The sequence below is a fragment of the Ctenopharyngodon idella genome, chromosome 5 (genome assembly GCF_019924925.1).
Source record: "Ctenopharyngodon idella isolate HZGC_01 chromosome 5, HZGC01, whole genome shotgun sequence".
Lineage (NCBI taxonomy): Eukaryota > Metazoa > Chordata > Actinopteri > Cypriniformes > Xenocyprididae > Ctenopharyngodon > Ctenopharyngodon idella.
The window spans coordinates 24,148,477-24,165,019 of record NC_067224.1 but is presented as its reverse complement, the minus strand read 5'-3'; the positions used below and the strand labels follow the sequence as shown (position 1 = coordinate 24,165,019).

The 16,543-nt window shown below is 44.8% G+C and overlaps 1 protein-coding gene across 1 annotated transcript; it reads right to left on the bottom strand.

The window, feature by feature from the left end:
• Positions 1-9,115, bottom strand: LOC127512519 (chemerin-like receptor 1). The gene is made up of 3 exons (XM_051893494.1): positions 9,028-9,115; positions 8,536-8,595; positions 1-2,254 (listed from the first exon to the last, which is right to left on the bottom strand). The coding sequence occupies exon 3, from the start codon at positions 2,242-2,244 to the stop codon at positions 1,255-1,257; it is 990 nt and encodes a 329-aa protein (XP_051749454.1). The 5' UTR covers positions 2,245-2,254; positions 8,536-8,595; positions 9,028-9,115; the 3' UTR covers positions 1-1,254.
• Between the last annotated feature and the right edge of the window lie 7,428 nt (positions 9,116-16,543).

Here is a 16,543-nt window from a genome sequence, read left to right as displayed (position 1 = left end):
AACAGGGAGATAGATGTTTTAATGTATTTAAAAAAAGAATAAAGTGATAATAAAAGTGATAAAAGGCAAGAAAACAATTTGGCTTACCATATTACCCTTAAAGTACAAATTCAGCTTTGTCTTACAAACCACAAACATAAACCACAAGCTAAAATTAACAGTTCAGCCTTGACAGGAAATTTTGTGCTCACCGCAGAACACATTCACGGTGCAGTTGTGCCAGTCAAAACCTACTTTTTGCAGTTACTCATATATAATTAGCATATGCCAGCTATAATGTAAATGTTACATATAAAACATTTTGTTTTTCATGCATGATTAGAGCTACTGCATGCAGTACACCATGCATGGTGTCAGTTGCTCTGTCTGCTTCTTGCATCATGGGCCTCATTCATGTAATCCTCTTATTAATCTCTTACACAAAATCTGATCATGTTTCATAAATGAAGCCCAATTTTCTCATTATTACTCATTAAACAAACAAAACAAAAACATAATATAATATATTCATTTGTATTATATTAATTACACCATAAACATGTTTTGACAAACAATGTTTATACACAAACATAAAGTTTATACATAAATATAAAGTCATAAAGTTGCTATATAAGCTTTATTCATATATACAACAGGAAATATATATTGGGCTAATAGTGTTCCGTAGCAATGGTTATTCTAGCATATCTTATTCATATTAAAGTCCCTGGGGGGGACGTTTTTTCAGAAAACCAATATGACTCATTTAAAATTCTGTACTACTTACATTACTGCATGCAACAGTTTCAGAAACCCACTTTAAAAATGACAGTCCATGTTCAGCTTCTTAATGATTTTTAGTACATTTAACATAGATAGGCTATAGCAAGTTATTGACAACATTATTTCTATAACTTCATTTTTGATAAAAAAAAAATATATATATGTACACGGGTTCTTTCTCGCGCACAGACGCGCGTGCGAGCCTTTGAAAGTATTTGGCTGCGGAAAGACTGCTCACTGTCTGCTCACTTTCTAGTGGAATTTTGTTTTCAAGCACTCATATCACTCTCACATGGGCTTTTTTGGGGAGGCCCCTTCGTATTTCTGCCCCCCGGAACGCGAATCTTGGTTTTGACATTTCAGAGTTTGGATAAAAGTTAAAAGAAACAGGCCACTTTTCAGTTTCAGTATATACAACCCAGTTTTTATAGACAGTCAGTATAGTTCACATTCCTTGCTTGTATGTGCTACAACTATATTTTTCTACTGCTTCTACTTCGAGGTACCTAAGGGCATCATTTCCCTCTCATCATTGTGATTACGAATATGTTCTGGGTCATGCCCCATCCACTTCATTTTAACACTGCATCCCAGTAACATATAGATGAGTGGGCTGGTAAAGAGGTGGGTTGTGGCCAGTACGGTAGCTGCTGGAAGTCCATATTTTGACATATCTGCACCCAGGCTGCCGCTTACAGTGGCTTGAAGCATAGTTAAGAAGATTTGAGGGCCCCAGCACACAAAGTATGCAATCTTTAGAGCACAGATAATCTGTGCCTGCTTCTTGCATTGTTTACATAATTTGTGAGATGATGCCATACAGCAGCTGAGAAACATTATCAAAGCTGGCACCAATAGCCCGAGGAGAAATCGCATGACAACGACAGCCTTCAGCCTTGTAATGCCGTCTTGAGTTGTTTTGGTTTTGTCGAAGTCATAGTCATCAATGCACTGAAAATATCGAACCTCTCTGGAAAACAGCGAAGGACATGCCAAGACTGCTGCAATGGTCCAGGAGAGTGAAATCAGAATAATGTTACAATTCTTGCACTTTTTTGTGCACGCGCTCTTTAAATAAACAGATTTAATGCTCCAGAGACTCAGCATGGTTGCCGTGAAGAACATACTGCCGTAGGTGATATAGGATGACAGCTTGCAGCTTGTAGTTCCGTAATTCCATTCAAAGTAATTGTAAGCATACAGGAGCTGAAACACAACAGATGTACAGGAGACTAAATGTGTTACAGCCAACGCCATAATCCATATGGCAACCTCCTGAAAACGCTTGTATGTCCGGCAGCTGATGACAATGACGGTGAAGTTGAGGGTGACACCCAGGATGAGAACAATACAATATGTACTGAAATAGGTCATCCTGATCTCATTTTTGTACTGCTTACTGCTTGTATTGTCTATGCTTTGAAGTTCTAGAATGAAAGAATCGTAGTCTGTATCGCTCCCGTTAATGTGATCTCCAGACATCTTGTAAATCCTGAAACAAAATTAAATGGATTATATCACTGTGAATATATCCACTGCTTTGGAAGGGATGCGTTCCGTTCACACTTTGTTATGTTCTTAAAGGAATAGTGCAGACAAAAAGCTTTACAGAAGTGGTCACTCTGAAATGTTTTTATGGAAAAGAGCTATGTGATGATTTTATTTTCATGTCCAATGGAAACATTAACATTATACAGGTTCATGGCTGAGCAATGACAGGATTTTTATTTTTGAGTGAACTGTCCCTTTAAAGGAGGAGTAAAAAAACGTCTCGGTTACGTATGTAACCCTCGTTCCCTGAAGGAGGGAACGGAGACGTACGTCAGTAGTGACTGACGAATTGGGATATCGCTAGAGAGCCGTATCAGCTTCGAGTGAACTACAACAGGCCAATGAAGTTGGCGTGCGATATTTGCATAATGCGCACCACCCCCGCCAGGTGGTATAAATAGGGGAGCAGATGCAATCGCACTCTGTTTTTCGCTGAGGAGACAACCTAGTCTGCACTACAGCGAGGGTACAGCAACTGTGGCGACGGGACGTACGTCTCCGTTCCCTCCTTCAGGGAACGAGGGTTACATACGTAACCGAGACGTTCCCTTTCAGTCGGTCACGTTCGACGTACGTCAGTAGTGACCGACGAATTGGGATCCCAAATAAAGCGCCACAGTATGACCCCCTTCCAGTGCCCAGCGCAAGCTCTAGCCACCCGGCGCACCAGTGGGACAGGGAAGGGGGCGAGCTTACGCCGAGAGAGTTTACTGCTGTTCCGATATACCCACTAAGTAAACTAGACTACACTGGGGAAGCGAACCCATAGGGGACGCTGCGGAGACCACTACCCACCCGTAGGGGAGGAATTTACGTGGAGAGTACACATATGGACTGGCCGTGGGCAGTACGCATATGGAGTCCCTGGGATGGCTCCACCTGGGTAGGGGGAGACTCATCTGACAGGTGACAGCAGAGCTGGCTCTGCTAAGGGAAAGACACGGGCTCACCGTGGGGAGTTGACCGTGGACAAATACACACATGGGACCACTCACGTGGAGAGGTCACGACATGTGGAACCCAGCCAAACGTCAACGTCGGAGACGGAGGTTTGGCCTGGCATCAGACACTCCGCAATGTCCGAGCCGAAGGGGGAGGCGGAGGAACTCGACAGGGTTCGCCAAGCGGGGAACTCGACTGGAGTAAAAAGGATGCACGTATCCGGCCCAGGGGGCGGGAGTGGCATTGCAAGCCGACACTAGAACAGGCTCTTCGCGTCTACCGGCTGGTGGAAGCGAGTACACGGGAAGATACCGGTTCTACACGAAGGCTATAGAATCTAGCGAACGTGTTATCTGTAGAGCTGCAGGCTGGGCGACACCTATCTGTCAGCGAGGCGCCATGCGCCAGTGCCTAGGAAGAGGCCACTCCTCTGGTGGAGTGGGCTCTCAACCCGAGCGGGCAAGGCACGTCCTGGGATTCATATGCCAGGGCGATGGCGTCCACTATCCAGTGGGCCATCCTCTGCTTGGAGACAGCCTTTCCCTTCTGCTGGCCTCCGTAACAGACAAAGAGCTGATCTGAGGTCCTAAAGCTTCACGTTCTGTCCACGTACAGGCGCAGAGCGCGGACGGGACAGAGCAAAGCTAGGGCTGGGTCTGCCTCCTCCGAAGGCAGCGCTTGCAGGTTCACTACCTGATCTTGAAAGGGAGTGGTAGGAACCTTGGGCACAAATCCAGGCCGGGGTCTCAAGATAATGTGAGTCACCGGGCCCGAATTCCAGGCACGATTCGTCAACCGAAAATGCGTGCAGGTCCCCTACCCTCTTGAGGCCAATGCAACCAGGAGGACGGTCTCTAGGGACAGTACTTTTAACTCAGCTGATTGCAAAGGCTCGAAGGGACAACCCCGGAGAGATGTAAGAACCAGGGTCAGATCCCAAGAGGGTACAGAGGGAGGCCGGGGAGGATTCAGTCTCCTCGCCCCCCTCAAGAACCTGACGATCAGATCGTGCTTCCCTAGCGATTTACCATCAACTGCATAGTGATGTGCGGCGATAGCCTTCGCTCCAGGCCCTCTTGCAGAAAGGAAAGCACGGTTCTGACCGAACATGATCGGGGGTCCTCTTGGTGAGAGGAGCACCATTCGACGAACAGGTTCCACTTCAGCGCATAGAGGTTCCTCGTAGAAGGAGCTCTAGCGGAAGTGATAGTGTCTGTGACCGGCTGCGGGAGATCACTCAGAACCTCCGCGTCCCGTCCAGGGACCACACATGGGAGTTTCCACAGGTCGGGACGCGGGTGCCAGAGGGTGCCCCGTCTCTGAGTCAGGACCTCCTTCCTCAGAGGAATGGGCCAGGGAGGTGCTGTCGCGAGGAACGTGAGGTCTGAGAACCAGGTCCGAGTTGGCCAGTATGGAGCCACTAACAAGACCTGCTCCTCGTCCTCCCTGACTTTGCACAGGAGCTGTGCGAGAAGGCTCACTGGGGGAAACGCATATTTGCATAGGCATCCGTGCCGAGCGTGCCGCCGGTCAGGGAATAGAACAACTGGCAGTGGGCAGTCTCCGGGGAGGCGAACAGATCTATCTGTGCCTCGCCGAAGCGCTGCCAGATCAGCTGGACCACCTGGGGATGGAGTCGCCATTCGCCCGGAAGCGGAGGCTGCCGTGAGAGCTCGTCGGCTGCACGGTTGAGCACGCCTGGGACGTGAATGGCACGAAGCGACCTCAGATGCTTCTGACTCCATAGCAAGAGATGGCGGGCGAGTTGCGACATACAGCGGGAGCGTAGACCACCCTGATGGTTGATGTACGCAACGGCCGCAGTGCTGTCCGAGCGGACCAGTACGTGCTTGTCTGTCAACAGCTCCTGGAAGCGGCCCAGTGCAAGACGTACTGCTAGCAACTCGAGACAATTGATATGCCAATGCAGTTGGGGCCCCGTCCACAGACCCGATGCTGCATGCCCGTTGTACGTGGCCCCCCACCCCGTGGCAGAGGCATCTGTGTGGACCACAGCATGCCTGGACACTTGTTCGAGGGGAACTCCAGCCCGCAGGAACGAAGGGTCCGACCACTTGGTGAGGGTGTGACGGCAGTTCGGTGTCACTGGGACACGGAACGTACCGCGCTGCCACGCCCATCTCGGGACCCGGCCGCGGAGCCAGCGTTGAAGCGGCCTCATATGAAGCAATCCGAGCGGCGTGACTGCGGCTGCGGATGCCATATGCCCCAGGAGCCTCTGAAAGAGTTTCAGTGGGGGCGCCGTCCTGCGCTTGAGCGTACTCAGGCAGGTCAACACTGACTGGACGCGCTCCTCGGAGAGGCGCGCGGTCCAGGCGACCGAATCCAGTTCCCTACTGAGATAAGAGATCCTCTGCCCGGGGGAGAGTTTGCTCTTGTCCCAGTTGACCCGAAGACCCAACTGACTGAGGTGAGCTAACACCATGGCCCTGTGTTCACACAACTGCTCCTGCGAGCTGGCCAGGATGAGCCAGTCGTCGAGGTAGTTGAGATGCGAACGCCCTGTTCCTTGAGCGGAACAATGGCCGCCTCCGCAACCTTCGAAAAGACGCGGGGTGACAGGGCCAGCCCGAAGGGTAGGACTTTGTACTGATATGCCCGACCCTCGAACGCAAACCGTAGAAGGAGTCTGTGACGAGGCAGAATCGAGACGTGAAAGTACGCATCCTTCAGGTCGATCGCTGCTCGACCAATACACTGGGACCTGCTGGCGAAGTGAGAGGGGGCTGAGAGTGGCGAGGTGGGGCCTCACGCACTGCCAGCCGCGCCCTCTTGGGACCTGGAGGGTTAGAAAACAGTCCTACTCCGTGGGCACCGCTGGTCTCCGGAGAGCCAGTGGCGGAACAAACCAAAATTCTCCACCCAGTCCTCCTCCGGGGAGGGAGCGATGCGGGCATCGTCTCCCCAAGAACTGTTTACCTCAGCTCCAGGTCACCCGTTTCTCCAGGACCGCTTCTCGCTAGCCAAGTGGCTTGGCTGCGGCTGAGCGGGCTGGATTTTAGGCCAGCTTGTGAGATGAGAGCATCGAGAAAGCGTACTTAGACGATGACACACCTCTGCAAGGCTAGCCAGGGGTGTTTCCGGACCACCATGGTGGACATTGTCTGGCCAGGGGCCTGCGCTATGACTTGCATCATGCGTAGCTCAACCCCGACTCAGAACTACCCATATGCAATGAGTGCTTTGGCCTTCCACAGACTTGCCGGGGGCCAAGACCCATGCAGGGCAGAGGTGGTGTGCCCGTAGCACTGCCACCCCACCACAGAGGGTAGTGAGAGAGAAAACTTAATGCAGATTATGACCCTTTTGGCGTTCCATATTTGGCACCAAAAAAGGATTCCAAACTGCCAAGTTTTTCCATGCACGTCTGGGCTAAGACAGGGGGCGGGGCAAGGCGAGTACGCGTCGCACCACGCCCCCAGGGGCCCGGGAAGCATGGTCGTTAACTCTGAATCTGATTCAGCATGAGTACATCACAACCGTGGGACGCTCAGCCTCATCTTCATGTCCAGAGCCCAACAACCCTCTCTCCAATGTAGCAGTCGACATCTGATCCTCTGCTGGAGCCCTGCTAAGATGCTAGGTCCCCCATGAGAAGGACCAGCAATCCACCCAGAAGCTACCAGCCATGTGGGAGAGTGAACGTGGTCGTCTAACTGAACGACACACGGCGCTGAGCGCCGACGTGGCCATGTTTTTACCAAACATAAACCACCCACGAACACAGTCACAACATGTTTGCGATGCATTAGGAGTGGGGGGCCCACGGGGATTGGCTCAGCAGGTATTGCCCCACTGTGATCCTCTGACCACCCTGGCTTATTCACCAAAAGTAGTACTTTTCTGATTCAGAAAGAGAAACTAGATCGGGGAAGAGGTGAGGGGACTCCACCTCATTTGAGGCACTCGAGTCTCGACCACGCATCTAGAGCGCCGAACAACGCGCTGGGTTGCCATGGCAACGCGCGCTGTCAGCCGGCAGCTCGACGGCACACGGCGCGCTGAGCGCTCAAGCCCTTACGAGAAAGGCAAGACGAACAACGCGCCGACGTGGGCATGCTCTTTTTTGTTTACGAGAATATGAACCACCCACAAACAGTCTCAGCACGCTAAGCAGACATGAGAGAAAGTGACTGTGGCCGTCAGTGAGGATAGGAAACGACCGCTTCCAGAAACGCACAGACAGCATGACGTCTTGAAAAAGACGCGGTGTCTGTCTGTGAAGCTCTTTTAGAAGCTCTTGTTCTTTGTGCCGAAGCACACAGGGAACAGCCGCGATGTGACTGCAGGTACACTTTTCACTCCCTGAGTCACACACACAGAGGAACCGGCCCAAATCGCAAACCAACGGGGCAAATAATGCTATGAAAACAGCAGTTGAGAGCTGTATAACAGCTCGAGAAGCTCACTCTGGGAAAGCTCGCGGCCTCGCTGTAAGATGCCATAAAGCCAGCACTGTAGAACAAAAGCTCTTCAAAGGCTTGCGAAGTCACTCTCAAACTAATAGCAGAAACACACAGGTTAGCTCCGAAACGAAAGACAGAGTGCGATTGCATCTGCTCCCCTATTTACACCACCTGGCGGGGGCGGTGCGCATTATGCAAATATCGTACGCCAACTTCATTGGCCTGTTGTAGTTCACTCGAAGCTGATACGGCTCTCTAGCGATATCCCAATTCGTCAGTCACTACTGACGTACGTCGAACGTGACCGACTGAAAGGGAACGTTTATTTTTCCAAACGACACGCCAATGAAAACATGGAATGGCTTCCTTTTCTAAACTATCTTCAAGCATAAAATATCATCATATATTACAGAAATATCTTATGTTATAGTCAATGACACTGAAATCCTTATACTTTCATCAGTAATGAACGCATTTAAATACTTTACATTATAACCAGTGAAAAACATTAGATGGTAAGTCAACAGCAAGACTGTAAAACTGTAGTAATTCAAATATCACACAAAAATGCATAATTTAATATTACGAATGAAAGCATTTACTAAGCATCTCCACAAACAGAAAAAATATTACTATCATTAGAGTACAAATATATGCAAAACAAGACTACATGCAAGTTAAAAAAAATCTTATTGTGCATTATTGCACACCACTTTTGAAATCAAATTACATCTATATGTCTTGCAAAACAAATCCTTTTTTTTTTTTTTTTTTGCATATATATATATATATATATATATATATATGGTTTGAATTGTTTGTGTTCTGCATACTTTCTGCAAAATATTCTTACCTTTGGCAGCAAAAGTGCAGAATGAAGAAATTCAGAAGACTGTGTCCATCTGAGAAAACTCTGAATATGAAAGTAAAAGCACTGCACTGAATATTTAAGACAGCACAGTACACGTTTGTTTTCGTCAGCTGCAATTTGAGCTGCAGGACATGGTTTTTGGACAATTTCCAAACATTTTTTGTTCCTGTTGGATTACTGTGGTTACACAACCGCAAGTGGAAAAAGAAGTTTCATTCTTCTAACTAACCATATTTATGTCAGTAGTAAGGATGATAAAAGATCTAAGTTTGTGGTTCTACGGTTAAAAGAGAGAGTCTTGCACTTGCATAACAAGTTGTTAATAGCAATAGCACCATCAGATTACATGTTGAAAATAAATTATTTTTTTAAACCTTTCTAGTAGCTTCACTTGGTTACAGTTCAAGAGCAGTTTATATAAAAGGCTTAAGTTAAGTTATCAAGTTAAAAGATGATGAATTAAAAGCAACCTACCTTTATGGCTAAACTTTGTTTAATTCCAAAATTCACGTAAGAAGTTCATGTGAGAAGCTAACTACTGCCTAAGGGGTGGAAAGATATCTAGTTACAAAAACTAATTTTATGCAGGGCTCTTCAACTGGCGGCACACCAATCATCTTCATCCGACCTGAGGTCACCCCATGGCAGTGCGACTAAATTTGGTTAGATACGTGGGTCAAAATAACTATAAAGTGGCTTTGAGACTTCACAATTTCCAAAATAAAAGCTGAGATTTTCCATTTAACTTCATATTTGTTGTATTAAGGAGACCTTAGGCTGTTAGAAATGCATGTTGGTCAAGCTCCAGCACTTTTTGTAAATTAACTGCAAGCAGACAATGTACGAGCAAACCACAAAATATGTCCACCCTGTCATGACAAAATCAAAGTAGAGTAAATACATTTTCATTGCATAGTGATTATTAAATGTAGATTTTCAGGAGGACATTTGGTCCCTTTCTCAACAATACATTTTAATTAATCAGGAAAGTCTTTTGATAATTAACTACTGAAAAATATTTGTTTCCCTATAAAATATGCGATAGGTGCACTTTTCTAAATAACGTCTAACAACAAAGATATCTGGTCAAACTTTCAAACAATATTAACTGGCCCTCTTTATAAAGGAGTCACACAAAAGGTTTTGCTAACTTGTTTAAATAATTTGATTATTTTCATAAAAGATGAAGATGAGAGGGTGGACAATGACATGGTGGACCTTGGCATGACAGGGTGGACAAAGACTTTAATGGGTGAAGAAAACAGGAACATCAGAGAAACAACAGGAACAAGAAGAAACCCTTAAGCAATATACGATATTCTAATAATAAACTAAAACTGCTCACTTGATTTGTTTAAAACCGTGGCTTCATTCATAACGAATCGCTGCTTTGTGTTGCTCAGAGATGCACAACAATTCTGCTATTTTTGTTGGCAAAATAGAACAAAAACTGACAATATTCATGATATCTTGCATTAACTTCTTGTTTATTTTACTGTTGTATTAAATTAAATACCACATTTGCAAATCGAGCAGATATTCAGGAAAACAGCACTTGCTTGTGTGATTGCTTAACTATCGCATATAATATAAATATAAGACAAAAACCCATATGGAGCATTTTCCATCTTCATATCTTGAATTTTAGGCACATTCTAACTACATTCTAATAGGCTACATCACACAGTGAGTCGTTGCCTTACATCATGTTCCATCACTATGCAACTGCATGCCATGTAAGATGGCGCACAGGTCTGGGCCGGGGCAAGGTGCACTAAATGCGTTCATTTCAACGTGTTATTTTTTCCATAATTAATCACACCAAATTACCACGTTAAATCGACAGCCCTAGCGAAAACATTATCAGAATGTGGCAAAAACTATGCACGTGTCCACCATTTCATGTACCATGTCGGGTGGCCATTATTGGGGGGTTAAACATTTTTTTTGGAAATGTTAACCTCTCAACCCCTCAGTTGTTTCTCCACTAAAAGTAAGTAATGTATGCAAAATTTCATCCAGATAATGTGTCATTTAGGCTATGCTCAAAGCATGCATCTTTTTATCAACAGGTACTTGATATCTGATTGGAGATATTAGTGAAGGTTTCTTTTACTGTTAAAATTTTGACTGTTTCTGATATCAGATGGCCACTTTGCGTAACCAGGATGAAGTATACTTGTTTGAAAGCAAGAAGGAGTCTTTATCACCAGTTTTCCGTGGGGGCAGTCATGGCCTACTGGTTATCGTATCCGACGGGTAACCCAAAGGTTTTTTTCCAGCACCGACAGGAAATAACTGAGGTGTGCTTGAGCAAGGCACCTAATCCCTAATTGCTCCCCAAGTGCCACAGCATAATGGCTGCCCATTGCTCCGGGTGTGGTGTGTGGTCCATGGTTTGCATTGAATAGTGAACACACACACTGCAAACCTAATGTGTGTGCACTAACTTGGATGGGTTAAATACAGAGGACAAATTCCAAGTATAGGTTACCATACTTGGCCTTTACATGTCACTTTCCCCTTTCATTGTCAATGTTCTTCAAGTATATCTGCACCGAATGGGAAAAAAGGTATAGTGAAGCAAGAAGCAGCAGCGCAGACCATGAAGGAGGTCCAAGACTTTTGGGAAATGGCCCGCTTCCCTTTCGAAAGGGAGCTCGCTCTGCGTTTGAAATGCTATGGGGAACGTCACACGTGAGCTGATGTCTGAAAGCCAAGTATCAAAAACTCCAATCCTATTGGCCAGCGACAGCCTATGACATCATATGGCGCGACCCGGAAGTATATAAAGAGCACCTGGAGAAACAGTATCTTTTTGTCTTTCGGAACTGTTCTGTCTGATCATGATTGTATCGACTCCGGTAAGGGATTCTATAATATGCCTCACAAACGTTCAAGAGAGTGTGTTCATCCATGTCCCAGGTTTTGACACTTGATATACACATTTCTGGGCGTTTTCTGTCTGGGACAGGAGCGCTGATAGACAGTGCTTGAGGGCGCTGTCTGTGACTTTCTGTTTTTTAATGTGAGCGTCTCCCTGTTGGGATGCTTCGTTCTCGTTTGGCACTCTTCTTGAGGGAAGAGATGTCTGCATCTGTGCCTGGTGATTCTTGCCCCGTTTGTGCTGAGGCATAACGGCGGCTGCAATCATGGCGTTTGATGGTGAGCTCGTTGGGAAGCTTGAGAGAGTTGTATTCTCTCTCGGCTTCCCTGGGGGCTGATGAGGATGAGTCGTGGATGACAATGACGTCTGTGTTTGACATCATCGCGTCTGGCAGCAAGCGCTCCTCTGGCTGCTGTGTATGTGGAGCTGCTGGTGTTTTTAGGACGCGCTTCTGGCAGGCTGCGGCTGCCGTGAGGGCGCGTTAAGAAAGGGACTGCACGCAGACGGCTCGACGAGCAGTTTCTTTCTGTCCATGAACGCTGCAGCTCCCATAAGCTTTTCATTCATTCCTGATCTCTATGTTTGAGATTGGGAGGGCAAAAACACCTAGCCCTTCAGATTTGTATCTGAGCCCAGACAGACGGGAGGGGGAAGAAGCGAGAGTGAGATGGGTGATCGATTGTAAACACCGCTGCGTTTGTAATCGATCCCCCAGCTGCAAAAGGGCGATTTACATCTACCCTCTCCTCTTCTTCTTCCACCTCCTATATATATATATATATATATATATATATATATATATATGTGTGTGTGTGTGTGTATGTATATATATATATATATATATATATATATATATATATGTATGTATGTTTATTTATATGCATGTATATATATTTTATAGACATATATCATGCTCAGATACTTCTTATGGTCAGACTGATGGCTGGGCCCATAGTGATTCTGTCGGCCCGCTTTTTCGGTTTGTTAGTGAGAGGATCTTTTAGGCTTAAAAGAACCCTAGATTCTATCCTTTCATATCGAGGAAAAGGAATATAGGAATCTTCGGTCTATGAGCCGCAGGAAGGTAAGCTGGGTCTATATTTTATTTTTAAAATGAGACCTTGTTTTCCTGTATAGTTTATCTGAGCATGTAGTTAGTCAGGAGGCTGGTCCATCTCGAGCTGAGGCTCTGAGACAGGGCCAGAGGTCCAGTATGGCTGCTCGGGCGCCTCCTCCTTTTCGGAGCAAGGCGCAGAGACGGCTGGACTCAAGGAGGAAGAAGCAGGTTTTAAAGGAGGTGATCGAACACATACGGCAGTAGCGTCGGTGATCGATTCCCTCTCGTTGCGAAGGTGACTTTACATCTGCCCTCGCCCCTTCTTCCTCCGCCTCCTGGGTTTTGGTTTCATTTAACATACTCAGGTGCTTCTTTAACAGTCAGGCTGGTGGCTGGGCCTCTGTTAATAATTTCTAAGGCCCACCTTCTGGCTTGATAGTGTAAGAGGCTCCTTCCTTGTTAAAGAAAATGGGAGGAGGAGTCTTTGGTCTTCGAGCCGCAGGAAAGTGAAAAGGGTCTATATTTCTAAATATGTTGACCTTGTGTTCCTGTATAGTTTTTCCTGAGTATGTAATCTGAAAAAGTAAGGGGTTTTTGGGCGAACTGAAGTTTGATAGGTTGGCTAGAACAATATATATTGCAGGCCACAAAATGGCTGCCTCTTAGCCGCCTGTTGTTTAGAGTAGCTTCTCGTCTGCTGTTTGCTAGAGTAGTTTGAGTTAGCACTCGTCACTTCAGTTAATATCTATGTTTAGGTCGGCCTTAATCGGCCGCCTGACATTGTTTGCTTGTGAGCTTCGCTTTCTTTCTCTTATCCATGAGATATGGAGGTGAAGCCCAGGCTCCATTAGGCATGTGGCCCTGTAAGAAGGCCCATAGCTTAGCAGCCAGGCTAGAGCTAGGTTAGGTGTGTTATATGTTAACCCTATGTATACTATCCCTTGTCAGGTTGTATAGTTCCTAGTTCTGGCCTCCTCCCGAGGGAGTTGTTAGGCCATATGCCCATTGTCCCCTTGTTTATGTAGGTGCAATGGTGAGATTAACAGCTAAGGTTGTAGACTGTTTTTCTCAGGTGGTAGGCCCTTATCTTTGCATAGATAAGTTATGCAGTGTATACTAGGCCCCACTTTCTAGAACTTTCCATGCTATGAAAAATGTTTTTTCCTCTGAGCCACTTGATTTTTCCATTCAAGTTTGAGTTGAAGGCGCTAGCTTTTAGCCTCCGTCCTCTAGGACTCAGTACAGATTTGCGAATCTGTTTGGAGAGAACATTTATCCTATTAGGATAGCATGTATTTCAAAGCATTGTGTTTTGCTTTGAGTTCTAGCCTTTGCCCTACATTTGTATGTGAGCTTACTTATGCTGCCACAGGTTAGCACCTGTTCTCATAATAGCAGGCCTCCCTTAGACCATGTAGGCATTTATTGGTTCCCTTTAGTCACTGGTTTAGGGTACATTGCCTGTTGGAATGTGTAGTTGGTTGTAGTTAGCTTTCACATCTGTTGCTGGGTTAGAGCTGGTTCCCTGTAAGCTCCTTTTTAGTTCACATGTTGGCACAGTTTGTGTTTATATATCTCAAATGGGCTGAACGCCACTTGTTGCTGAAGTTGAAGGCCCCATAAGGCCCCCTTTTTAGCTGACTTGCTGGCAGGATGCTTGGGAATCCAATACCACCATCAGCCACGCCCCACCTCTGTTGAGTAGGCCTTAAGCAGGCCTCTCATGGAGTATGGTGGCATAATATTTCCTTTTTAGAAACTAAATCGCTGAATGCATGGCCTAATGGTTGGTATGGGTATGGTTGCCACTAGCTGGTGCCACATGCTTACTAGGGTAGGCCCTCTGGGCCTCCCGTGTAGCATGCTGGAGTTCAGTTATGTACTCCTCTCACTTTGAGAGTAAAAAGGTGCTTTCACCGAGTACTTTTCGGAGTGGCTGACCTCTCAGGGGTGAGTTTTTGTGGTAAAACCCTACTGAGGTTTGGTTTTAATGGATCATCATAAATATCTAGATCAGATGTCAGTTTTGTTCTAAGTTCACTTTCTTTACAGTACACTAATTTCACTTTTTAACATTCTGCTTTTACATCTGTAAGAACTTTGTGGCTAAAGGATGTCAGACTGTCATCATGATCTAGATCAGATCGCAATTTTTCAAAGATCACTTCTCATCGGCATTGTAATTGAACTTTTTAAGACTAACAACACTGTTCTGTGTCCTCATTTTTAACCTAATTAACTGTTTACAAATGGTCTTGTATAATTATTAATTATGTGCTGTTATGGTCATTAAGACAGAAATTCAATATTGTTGAGCACACCCTAAATGTACTCCAATCTCAGCGAAATTTGGGTTGTTTCCATTTCTCATGAAGGAGAGTTGAATGGGTGGGTGAGAGCAGAGGATTTCAAAAGTCCAAAAATAAGGGCCTCCCTTAGGACTTGACCCTTTACTCTTTGACATTAGTGTTTCTCTGACTGCTTTAACTATGCGTTTCTGATGCATGTTTGTTACAGCAAAAAAAAGCAAAAAAGCAAAAAAAAAACACTCAGATCAGATGATGTAGTCATCATAAAGTGGTCTGGTTCACTGATACCAGAGTCTGGTCTCTGACTAAATTGTTTAATATTAGTTGTAATTTCACATGCTAATATACTGCAATGCTGTAATACTATAAACAATATTATTAAATCATTATGCAGGAAATGTTTTGTCGAAGTCATGCAGATTCACACAGACATCAAGAATCAGCGTATGAATCTCAAAAAAAAAAAAAAGAAATTCAGATCAACTCACAGCTTCACAAAACAAGCTGCTAAAGTCACAAAAAAGCTTTGTTGATTGTCACCATTGTTGAGATTCATATATTGATTATTGATGCCCCCCATCATCATTTTATAATGATGTAACTCAGTTACTAACTCAAGTTACTATTTGTGAGAAGTAACTAGTAACTATAACTAAATACTTTTTTAAAGTAACATGCCCAACACTGGTTATTTTGTTTATTGTAGTAGTCTGGCTTTGGTATTTCCTTTAGTTTCTTTAGGGACACTGTGCTATTTATATGTGTGTGGGAGTTCTGACAGTTTGTAGGAATGTGCGCATACACATGTTGAGAGCTGTAATCATTGTGAGACTAACAAAGACTGACATTATTTGGGCTATTGGCTAAAGTGAACCTTGACTGACCATTAATCCTTCATTCTCACAATAATATTCCCTTCACAGAAACCAATATAATAATTACTTTAGTATAAGTCACTTTGCATAAAAGTACCAGCTAAATGTATAAATAGAAATGTAAATTGCAGAATTAAAAACAAACATTGATTATTATTATATATTTCTCATAACACAAAATTCACAGGAAATTAACTCATTGCATATCTGCAATAATTAAATAATATAAAAATTTCTTTCTACTTTATATAGTTAATACTGGCTAGTGTGGTTTGTCTCTGTGTGTATTTCCTGTCCACTAATGAAAGCCTGCATTATTACTTGCACTTTTTCCAGTCTTGAAGTGCATTAAAGAGATCACTCCTCCACACAAAATCACTGTTCGTGGCAATTCAACCTTCATGAAACTGAAGGCTGTGCGATAAATGGTTGTTGACCTGGAGAAAAACAGTCTGTTTATTTCCCACTACAGCAATCATATTAATGATTTGTAAAACAGTCCTGTCACTTAGTGAGTAATAGCCTAAGCCAAAGGCAGTGGTCTCAAACTCAATTCCTGGGACTGCTGGTCTAAGGTATTTTAAGGGGATAATACAGTCATTTGGGTATTTTAAATTACATTAACTTGAAATGTCCACTCTAAGAAAAGCCTATAAAAATAGGACAAAATACTATGTATGTCACGATCATGTTCTGCTTATGGTATGTTGCAGGGCAACAATGTAGGCTACTAAAAACATGTTCTGTCATGTTCTGTCAACAGAAAATTTCATGTTCTGTTTAGTTTTCACCTCCTTTGTATTTGCCTGGGGTGCGTTCAAGCTCAAACCGGTGCGCAACGTTTTGCTACGGTTTCCGGGTT

Excerpts from the sequence above, each read along its gene's own strand:
- LOC127512519 (XM_051893494.1), bottom strand. The coding sequence starts at position 2,244 with ATGTCTGGAGATCACATTAACGGGAGCGATACAGACTACGATTCTTTC.